Here is a 10,880-nt window from a genome sequence, read left to right as displayed (position 1 = left end):
CCCTAAATCGGATTTGTGAATGGTTGTCGTACGGTCTGTCGTTTTTCTAGCGTGTAACATTCTTTTTTTTTTTTTTTACAAATAATTGTGCTAAATTATATGTAGTTTTTTCCCTGTAAAAACTGCAGAAACTATGGCTGATGGTACGACGGAGGATTAGTACGAGGATTATATTTAGCAGTGGTGGAATCCTCCCCGACTAGTGTTCATTTGTCATTTGTTTATACTGCACCATTGGGCTACATGCTTCTCCAATAATAGACATTTCTTGTACGATTTAAAATGTAAATAGCCCTGTGTTTTGACGCCTTTTAAATGTTCTTATGTGGATGCCTGAAATGGCTGGTCTGTGTTTACCGTGTCAAAAGTTATTCAGCATGAAATCTTCTGGGGTATCGAAAGAACGTGGCCCTGTCTCGCAGTGTAAAGGATATTAAAGCGTACATGACTTTCGAAATGTTTCGACACAGTTCGGCAAATCCTGATGTGTACATCAGATGGATGAGCGACTAACCCCGTGGCAACACAACCAACACAGAGAGAGGACCGTCTGTGCCACTGAATTTGTGTGAGCAAATCACGGGCGGCGTTGATGTTCTTAAAAACAGTGACAACTGCGAACTTATAAGAAACATCAACCATAAGAAGTTGCTCAATATCATGGCCGATCGGACTGCGCCTCGTTGCCAACTGAGATTAGAATGGATTTACGGGTACAGAGGGCATCAATGCCGCAACAACCTGTATTACACCGCAGGCAAAGAAGTGGTGTACTTCGTGGCTGGGGTCGGCGTCGTGTACAACACCAGAGAACACACGCAGAAGTTCTTTCTTGGGCACAATGACGATATTATCAGGTAAGTCCCTTGTTAGCTGTGTTAACATGTATCAGTTAAAAAGAACACACACACACACACACACACACATATGTTTACCCTAATGGCAACGATATAAACAACACCTAATCAGTGCATAATGTAGAGACAGACCCCTGCTCGAATGGGTGACATTTCTGGATTTAAGAAAACTGTGATTTTCACTTTTCTTCCAGTTAGATCACCATCAACATTAGCAAATGCTTTTATAAACTGCTTTAATCAGATATTACTTAATCTAAGATAATCTAAATTAATCTCATTATCAGCAATTTGACGTTTGGATTTGCCTGGCTGTCACGCCCTTTACACTACTGTCAGGAATCAGGATATACGCGGTACTTCCCCACACCCTGACTCCTGTCTGTGCTCTGCACTCGGCGTAAAACTGTGTTACTAAAACACTGGGTAGCTGAATGCATAAAGGATTGTACCTACATTACTACGATAATGAAACTGATTAATTTTTTTTTTTTTTTTTTTTTTAAAAGCAGGGCTGGACATTGTAGGGACAGGGAAGGACATTTTCCCTCGCAGACTAGCTACCTATACTGCAACGGAGGTTGATAAATATCTCTCTCCCCATCCACCCCCACACACCTGTAGGTTATAAATCGATATTTAATGCACATCATTTTCAGTTGGATGGATCTCATAAATTGTTCAATATTATCTAGACAAGCCGGGTAAAGTACATCAACTCAAGACAGAAACCTTTTTCTCAGATCCAGGACTTGTTGCTTCAAATAACCTGCAGTCTGTCTAGAAATATATGGCCTATAATTCTGTTGAACTGTGTTCTGTTGTGTAATCTAACACTCACTTACCATTTAGTCTGTAGTTAGGTTATCTCAAGTCAAGCCAAGCATCCTCAGTCAATAGTAACACCTATCCAAACAGCAGACCCAGCTGTAAATCCTCTCTCTATGTAGGCTACGCGGTTGTCATGTTATAGGACTCTGGCTTGTTTTCTGTGCCCATCAACCATTTTTAGACAACTGAGAACAGTTCTGGTGTCACGATATTATGTGGGCCTGTAATCTGATCATCATAGCATGGTGTTTTGTTTTAAAGTACTGTGTTATTTGAATATGTAAAAGGCAGTGGCCTGCATTGTTTAATGTGGATACTTGTGTGTTGCTATTGCTACAACTGCTACCAGTGCACCGTCTGCCTTCCCCGGAGAGAGAAATATTCTACTTTTTAGAATCAATAGTTAATGTTCCCAAATTGCATATGAGTATACCATTATACATCGAATTCTCTATTCACAAGCAAGCTGGTCACATGGGAGGCATCATCATAACTGTGAGCTCAATTCAGTACAATAGAGACCGTTTATTGCTGTGCTGCACTTGTGGTGGGGCTGCGGTTACTACCCGGGCCTGCCCGTACTTGTCTTTTTGTGTGTAATCAGTGGCCTTAAAGGCTTCAGGTTACGCCCTGTCAGGTAACGTCGCTCTTTTCAAAAACATCGGCCTTCATCAGCGTTCCTGGGGCTGCCCATGCCACCGATAAAACCACGGGAGCCGAAAGCCTCCGATCTAATCGGACCAGAGAGATAGCACCGCTGTTGGCGTGTGCGCTCACTGACGCCTTATTGCATCACATTTCACTCTTTAGTCTCTTCTCCTCTCAGGGTACAAATGTACAGAAAAATAATTCGGAAAAAAATTGTAAACATGTTTGTCTCAAAGATACTGACAGGAAGATGTAATCCAGCTAATGATTTGTCTTTGCTGATGGTGTTTTGCCTCTAAGTCCGTGCTTGTGTTGTGTGTCGTGGGAGGTTGTCAGTGAAAGTGAATGCTTCTCCCTCAGCTGATAGGAAACCTGGTGCACGACAGCTGATGAATTGTAATTACTAGCGGGAAAGCCAAAGCGCCCTTCCATTAAGACTAATACAAGAAAACCAGAAGCGGAAGAACGGAGGAGTTTAGAGTTGCAGTAAGCTAGAGCATCGGGGCCTTGGGCTCACTCATGTGTAATGAGCAAAGGCTCCAGAGCAGGAGAGTGTTGATGCATTTCACAGGATACTCTTTAAACACGCAGCCCGACAGACTGCACACAAGATGCCCTCCTGTGGGCTAGGCTGAGGAAGACCACTCGTCAGTCCCATTTCAATGTGTGGAATGTGCTCAGCTGTCTTTAATTATTGCATTTTCGTAACGTGTGAGAACAGTACCGGTGGCTTTGTAAACCTGTCACCTCTGTGTGTGTGTGTGTGTGTGTGTGTGTGTGTGTGTGTGTGTGTGTGTGTATGTTGTCTGTGTGTATGTGTGTGCGTGTGTGTGTGTGTGTGTGTGTGTGTGTGGTAGGAAGGATAAGAGCAATTGTTCTCAGTAGGCCAATCACGTTGCATCTTGAAGAGGCTTGATGTGGGCCAGGTGCTCAGTGTGTGTGTGTGTGTGTGTGTGTGTGTGTGTGTGTGTGGGTGTGTGTGTGTGTGTGTGGGTGTGTGTGTGTGTGTGTGTGTGTGTGTGTGTGTGTGTGTGTGTGTGTGTGTGTGTGTGTGTGTGTGTGTGCGTGCGTGTGCCTGCGTGGTTGTGCGTACAAGCACCAGCGTCTCACAAGGTCATGTTCCTTCCCCATTTAGAGCCATTGTAATTACTCCTTTTCATGTATGGCTGCTCGCTCGTCTGCGCTGGATAATTGAAGTCTCCTGTCCTCGCGCTGTGACTGTCTGAAACAGGCTTCTTTTTTTTTTAATAACTTATTTTTCCAAGAGGACCCACTCGAGTCCTCGGGGCTCATTCACAGTCTGCCAGTCATAATTGGGTTGCTGGTTTTTGTGTCTCATACTACCACCTGGCTCTGCTGTGAGCCAATCAGCGGTGATTGGGATCGCTGTTGTGAGGCATCAGGAGGCCATCGTCTAGATTGCTGACATTTAAAAAATGAATAAAAAAAACGGTGACTTTTTGATGCCATTAAAATGTCCCCGGCATCCTTCAGTTAAGCTAAAAAGAAATCTGATTATGATAAAGAAATGTTCAAGTGTCATTCATATGCAATGTTTAATTAATCAAGAGTAGGCTAGCTCTGGCAGATCCGTATCATATGATGATGATGAGAGAGAGATCGAGATCCCTTTGCTTTTTCTGGTGTTGGGAGGTGATAGCAAGTGGAGTGCTACCATATCTCGAGCTGTGCTCAAAAAATCTTGTCAGGCTGCTCGCATCTGAAATAATGGATGCTCTTCACTTCCACAGGATGCCTGTTTCCATGTTTAATTTTTAAACTGTCAGTCAAGTTGAGACCGCAATTAGATACAGAGCACCAGCTTACAGTACACCTGCAGTGTTGTTTCTCACGTTCAGCCGTCTGTTTCACTTAAAAGAAACAGTGATTCTCATGTTGTTGACAGAAGGGAACAGAGACATAGCATTTGAGGGATTACCATACATGATTATCTGAGGTAACAGAAGTGTGATGTTGAAAGGATTATCATATACAATCGTGTGTGTAGTATTTGATGGATTGTGATATTTGGTGTATTTGTTTGATGAATATATGAATATATGAATGAATGAATGAATGATTGAATCATACCCCTATTTGAAAGACATATGCAAATGTTGGGGGGGCATTGGGGGACTTGGCCCAGCATCTCACCCCTTTGTGGCTCCAGTGAGCAACTACTGTACTCAACTCAGATCTGATGGAGTGGTTTGAAGATCACACAGCAATTCTGCTGTCAGTCAGTTGTCATGAAGGACTGTTGAAATGCACTGTGAGGCAGATTTCTATCTTTCTCCCTTTACAATGCTAATATGACTCTAAGTAGTAGTGTTATGTTAGAAACTAACTGATATTGTGAGGTGTGCCAATAGACCCTCCCATTTCTGCTGTCCAAGAATGGGCTAAATGTTTCATCATTCATATACCGGTATAGAATGCCTCCCCATGATAAAAATTACCAAAATTGACCAACTATTAGCCACAGCTTATACATTGATTTTGCTAAATTTCTTCAGTTATGAGGTTAATTCATGTTGCAGTTAATATGGTATTAATATGCTTTTGTTTATTTTACCTGGCATAAAACACCTTGTCCTTTGGTTCACTATCTCTCTCTCCGTTTACAATACTAAATGTTGTATGTTTGTAAAGTATCGGTTATACGTTACCGTAATTTTCCAACTATTAGCTGCGGTTTCATACATTGATTTTGCAAACTTTCTCCAGCTGTGAGGTTAATACACGGGGGCAGTTAACATGATATAAACACTGTCCTGCGGCTTATGCCCGATGTGGCTAATACACAAGAAATGAGTCACGATGATTTGTTGATTTGCTTTTTATCATCCTGTTTACATTGTAGTGTGTGTTGTGTGTGATGTCTTAAGCTGCTGGGACCTTGAATTCCCTTGGGGATCAATAAAGTATCTATCTACTGTACGAAATCTGGTATGTTTATAAAGTAGCGGTTCTACGTTAGAGGCTCTAGTAAGGTGTGCCGGTATGGCGGAGGCACACGCCCTGCTGTGAGGGGAGTGATTAGCCCCATCTCTGCTGGCCTGCTTGCTCCACATGCCCAGCCCGGCACCTTCTCCCCAAAGCTTCCTTTGTTCCTGTTCTGTCCTTGCGCTGCCGTCCCTCAGTATTTGTCCTGCATTGGTTGCCCCACTTCCTGCGGTGCTAGAGGGTAGATCCTGGTTCCGGATGCATCCGTCAGCCGCAGGGATCTGTGCATTCGGTGGGCCACTCGAAGGACAGTGAAATGTTCTTCAAGAAGAAAAAGGTCGCGAGTAGTTTAGATTATTTCAAACTTTGTTTGTTTGTTTGTTTGTTTGTTCACTCTTTCCACATTTACATAATCCATGCAGATGCCTCTTTGCCCCACTGAGGAAATCTAGCTCGTCTCTAACTTTTCTGAGAAGTGCTGCTCTTCTGCCTGTGTTTGTTAATTGGCTTGGCACGTCGCATCGAGTTATCTGCGACAGCAGAGTTCAGTCTGTAGGGGATCGAGTTCATAGAGAGAACGCTTTACCAAAAAAAACCCTCACTTGTTCTGTGTGAGGCAAGACTCCAGTGCATAAGTGAACAAGTGAGAGAGAAGGGAGAGTAAGGGCGTGTGTGTGTGTGTGTGTGTGTGTGTGTGTGTGTGTGTGTCAGAGAGTGTATAAGAGAGAGTGTGTGTGTTTGTCAGAGAAAGTTAGAGAGAGAGAGAGAGAGAGTTTATGTGTGTGTGTGTGTGTGTGTTTGTGTGAAGGGAGATGTGTCAGGGTGTTTTTTCCCCGTCCGTATTAATCAGGGCTAATGACTGAATCAGAGGCAGGCTTCACTGGCTCTCTGCTGGGGCCCTCAGCACCAGGGACAGCTCTAAGTGCTTCAGCACCAGGGACAGCTCTCTAAGTGCTCAGGATTTCATGGATCTGAGAAGGACGGACACAAGCGTGACCTTTCACTGAGCTCCTCTCACAGACAAAGAAAACTCTCGTCACAGTGCAAGGGCAGGGAGAGAGGTCACTAGTGGCTTTTGTATTCGCAATCGCAAGCCCATTGCATTTGCTTTTTTCCCCCCCAAAGTCCAACCTAAATATAGCATGGAGCTGTATTTAACAGAGTCGAAGTAGCCTATGGCAGCTCTGTTTGATCAGCAACTTTTGTGCCCAGCCATATGCTAAATCATTCCTGTCAGATTGCCTCAGACAGCAGATTGGGTGATGAACTAGGAGGCCTTGTTCAGTATGTAGTTAATGTCTCATATGCACAGTATGCAGTCAGCAACATCCATACTAACCTGCCAATAACGTCTCCAACTAGTCTTCAATCAACCGCACTGTGGATTCTTGTCAGAGGGTTTATTGGAGGTTGATATCTTCAGGGACAGACAGCTGTTGTGTTACGTTATTGGTGAATGCAGCTATATTTACCATGGCAACCTTTAGCCAAAACACTACTCACAGCTGAGCGGTTGCTAACAGTTGCTGATCCCTGTTTGAGCAGCATGTGTTAGCATAACAAAAGTATGTTGAACTGATATCCAAGGGAGGTTCATTTCAATTCTGAAAACCTCCTTTAGAGAAAGGTAATGCACTATGAAATTCAACACAGTTCATGAATTACTTTCTAGACAAAAATAAAAGAATAATAAGTGTATTTACTGTAATCCTACAGCTCTTGGGACAACGTGAAAATATGTGGTAGTATCAAAGCAATAAATTGATATGGAATAGCAGGGACCATGGAGGCTGGAAGCTTACAGAAGTAGATTTGTCTGTGTCACGTGTTCCAGTGGGTGTGACTTCTGTAGGTAACAGGTCGTGATATCTTGTCGACTGTTTTGCACAGCAGTAGAAATAGCAGAAGACAGAGGCCTGCATCTCACAGCCATAACGCAAAACAATATAGACGCCTTTTTGTCTGGCTCTTTAGCTATACTCTGCACTCTTTTATAGTAAGAAAACACTGTGTTGCTGTTGCGTGTGCCTTTCTGTTTGGTCTTCGGCTGGTATACGCAGCATCTTTGTACTCCCATAAATCACATTTAGATCTTGAAGCCCAACCGAAGACAAACCTGTCTATGGATTTATTTGTGGTGTGGGATTAAATGGTCAACGGTGGGGTGTCTTTTGAAAACGCCAAGCCAACCACCATTTGCACAATCCTCCCTTGATGTTGGGGAGGAGTTATGTGCCCATTTTAACAGCTGCTTTGGAGAACGATTAAACCTTAAAGCTCAGGAACCAGTGTGAGATACTAGTGTTCCTTTGGAGAACGATTAAAGCGTAGAGTTCACCTGAATAAGTGTGAGGTACTAGTGTTGCTTTGGAGAACGATTAAAGCGTAGAGTTCACCTGGAGCTGTGCATGAGTCAGACTCAGATTATCATGGTTTGTTAAATCAACACAGGCTATGGCGGAAGCCTTGCCATTCACAAGTCCTGCTTAGCAGCTTACTCCCAGTGGGAGGCTGTGTGTGTGTGTGTGTGTGTGTGTGTGTGTGTGTGTGTGTGTGTGTGTGTGTGTGTGTGTGTGTGTGTGTGTGTGTGTGTGTGTGTGTGTGTGTGTGTGTGTCTGAGTGCGTTCTGGCTGATGGCATGTGGCGTGTTCCGCTGCCGAGTGCCCAGTAGCATGGGGGGGGGGGGGGTTAGGGCTGCTGGCGGGGGGGCGGCTGGCATCGCCACGGTGACGGCGTGGCCGGGGGGACCAGTGCCCTGGAGCGATGGCAGAGGCCTGGCCTCGGGCAGACACAGCTTCATCACCATCGCTTTTCTCTCCCTCTCTCTCTTTCTCTCTCTCTCTCTCTCTCTCTGTCTCTCTCCCTCTCCCTCTCCCTCTCTCTCTCTCTCTCTCTCTCCCTCTCCCTCTCTCTCTCTCTCCCTCTCTCTCTCTCGCTGTCTTCCTCACTGCCGGTTCCTCAGTCTCTCCATGTCTCTGTCTCTTTCTCCATTTCTCTCTCTCTCAATCTCTCTCTCTCTCTTTCTCATTGCCTGTTCCTCAGCTTTTCTCACGTTCTCTCTCTTCACTCTCTCTCTTTCTCTCGGCTCTCAGAGGAACTGCAGTGATTAGCCAGCGAAGGAGAAAAAACAGCTCTTCCTCTCACTCTTCCTCTTCCTCTCTCTTTCTCCAGTCCTTCCTCGATTCTCTCTGTCTCTCCGGTGAGTGAAAGGAAAAAGCGGGAGAACGATGAAAGGGCTCTTTTTATGAATTGTAACGATAAAGTGGAATACCTGATAGCACAGCCTAATGGCCCAGTCTGATTATTCAATTGTAGAGACATCTTTGTCATTTTATTGCATCACTCCCACAATTGAACTTTTTTCCCCCCGCCATTGTTCATAATAATTGAAGTTTTTACATTCTATCTACACAAGAGACGGGATTGATTATAGTTTTGCCTCTCGCTAATGGCAAGTTGACTGACAGCATGATAATTACTTAACCAGCGTGCGTTCGGTTCTGAGTTCTGCTGCTGTCGCCTCCTCTCTGCCTCTCAGGGCACGCAGATTAAGCTGGTCGTGGGGTGTGTGTGTGTGTGTGTGTGTGTATGTGTGTGTGTGTGTGTGTGTGTGTGTGTGTCGGATTCAGGGCTCCAAGAGACACCATCAGCATCTGGGGCCCTGATGCAGTGCCCCTCTGCCCTTAAGTAACGCACGCCCCAATTTCCTTTCTGTCACACTTTAATGCCACTTCTACGTGTTCGCATTTCGCATCATGTTTCCTCACCAGTTTCTGAAGTTATTTTTATTCACTGCAGTGTTGTGTGCGTGCGTGTGTGTGTGTCTGTGTGTGTGTGTGTGTGTGTGTGTGTGTGTGTGTGTGTGTGTGTGTGTGTGTGTGTGTGTGTGTGTGTGTGTGCATGCGTGCGTGCGTGCGTGTGTGTGTGCGTGCCATGCGTGCGTGCAGCAGAAGGGTAACCCCAGTGGTGTTTGTGTGAGATGCAGCTTATGAGACACACACGTCAGTCTGAGCGCCTATTGTGAGGCCCGCGTACAGGAGTCTCTCTGGCAATAGAAAGGGGAAAGCATCAATATTTAGCTCCGGCTCAGATTTTTTTTCCACAACAACAAAGACATTGCTGAATTATACATGATAATTCATGTGCTCTTTTTGGAGCATTGAATGCATCAAAGGTGCTAATCTCGCCTCCATCACTCTTGAGAGGCGGTGAGATAGGAGTCCGTATTGACAGTGCAACTGGGTAAGCCCCCGTGCGTCCCTGTCTCTGCAGAGATGGAATCTCCTTTGCAGGAACCTCAAAGGATACAGGCACTATTGTTATCCTACATACACACACACACACACACAGATACACACACACACACACACGCACACTCATACACACACACACATGCACACACGCACACACACACGCACACACACACACACAGACTTTGATGATTTGTCTCTTGGTGTGAATTTAAAATCCAGAGAATTTGACGTGCTCTAGGAATAGTGCAGAAACAACAGCAACTGGCACATCAGAGCTCGACACATGTACGCACATAGCCCACACACACACACACGCACACACACACACACACACACACACACACACTCACCAGAGCTCGGCACATGTACGCACATAGCACAGTTTCACTGTAACAGAGTGAAGGTGAGAGGAAGCACTGCTACATCGTGTGTTCTTCTCTTGCTTCTTTAAACGGGTTGATTTCATTTCTGAAGCAGCCCAGTGTGACTCAGATCTGAGATATTCCCTCAACGGTTGGACATGAAAGGGCAGCCCAGCTACCCTCTGCCATCTGAGTCACGTCCACTTGGGGCAAGAAAGGGAAAGGGCTGTGGATGTGGTGTGAGATGTGTGTGTAGCCCATTTCTTCTGCTCAGCCATCATTTCCATACGAGAGCTGTCGTAATCGAAGTAACTGTTGTTGTACTGTTACAGTATGTGACAAATTTCTCCACTGATATCATTTTGTAGCCGCTCTCCTCTAATGTGAACTGGTGTGGAGGCGACAAATTGTCCTGTTCTATTATTCAGCGAGCAATTTCAAATGTTCAGAGGGATCGGAGCTCATTACAGATTAACAGAAGCTGTTTAAAGTTTCAAAGCTATTCAGCGGCGGACAGACACAGCCCAAATTGATGGCCTTTTGATCCCCCCCACTCCTGGGTGAGGATCCCCATCAAGACCAATTAGGAGGGTTAGATCAGCACTTAAATCGCTCTGTGTGTGTGTGTGTGTGTGTGTGTGTGTGTTGGTTTTGGTTGGGGGGGGGCACATGCATCTCTCTCTCTCTGTTTGTGTGTGTGTGTGTGTGTGTGTGTGTATGTGCGCTACTGGTGTGTATGTGCGCTACTGTGCTTTTTTTGTCCATCTGTACCATGTGTTTGTGTGTGTGTGTTTATTTACTTTTACATGTGTGCTATACATGCAGTAGCCACATAGATAGAGCCCTTTAAAACACACAAGGCAGCATGCATCGCCTCCTCCTCCTGTTCTGGCTGCTCTCCCCCTCCTCCTCCTCTCCCTCCCCTCCTCTCCTCCTCCCCTCCTCCTCTCCTCCTCTCCTCCCCCCCCTCCCTCCCTCTCCTC

The 10,880-nt window shown here is 45.2% G+C and overlaps 1 protein-coding gene across 1 annotated transcript in view; it reads left to right on the top strand.

Annotated features, from left to right (window-relative positions):
* Positions 1–660: 660 nt before the first annotated feature.
* LOC134064168 (echinoderm microtubule-associated protein-like 6) overlaps positions 661–10,880 on the top strand; it is an 81,834-nt gene continuing 71,614 nt past the window's right edge. Inside the window, exon 1 of the mRNA XM_062519991.1 lies at positions 661–857. Coding sequence (XP_062375975.1) covers positions 661–857 — 197 coding nt within the window. The remainder of the gene's footprint in view (positions 858–10,880) is intronic.

Source organism: Sardina pilchardus, chromosome 18, assembly GCF_963854185.1.
Source record: "Sardina pilchardus chromosome 18, fSarPil1.1, whole genome shotgun sequence".
Lineage (NCBI taxonomy): Eukaryota > Metazoa > Chordata > Actinopteri > Clupeiformes > Clupeidae > Sardina > Sardina pilchardus.
Note: the sequence above shows the minus strand (reverse complement) of the source record. Positions and strands in the feature narration are given on the sequence as shown.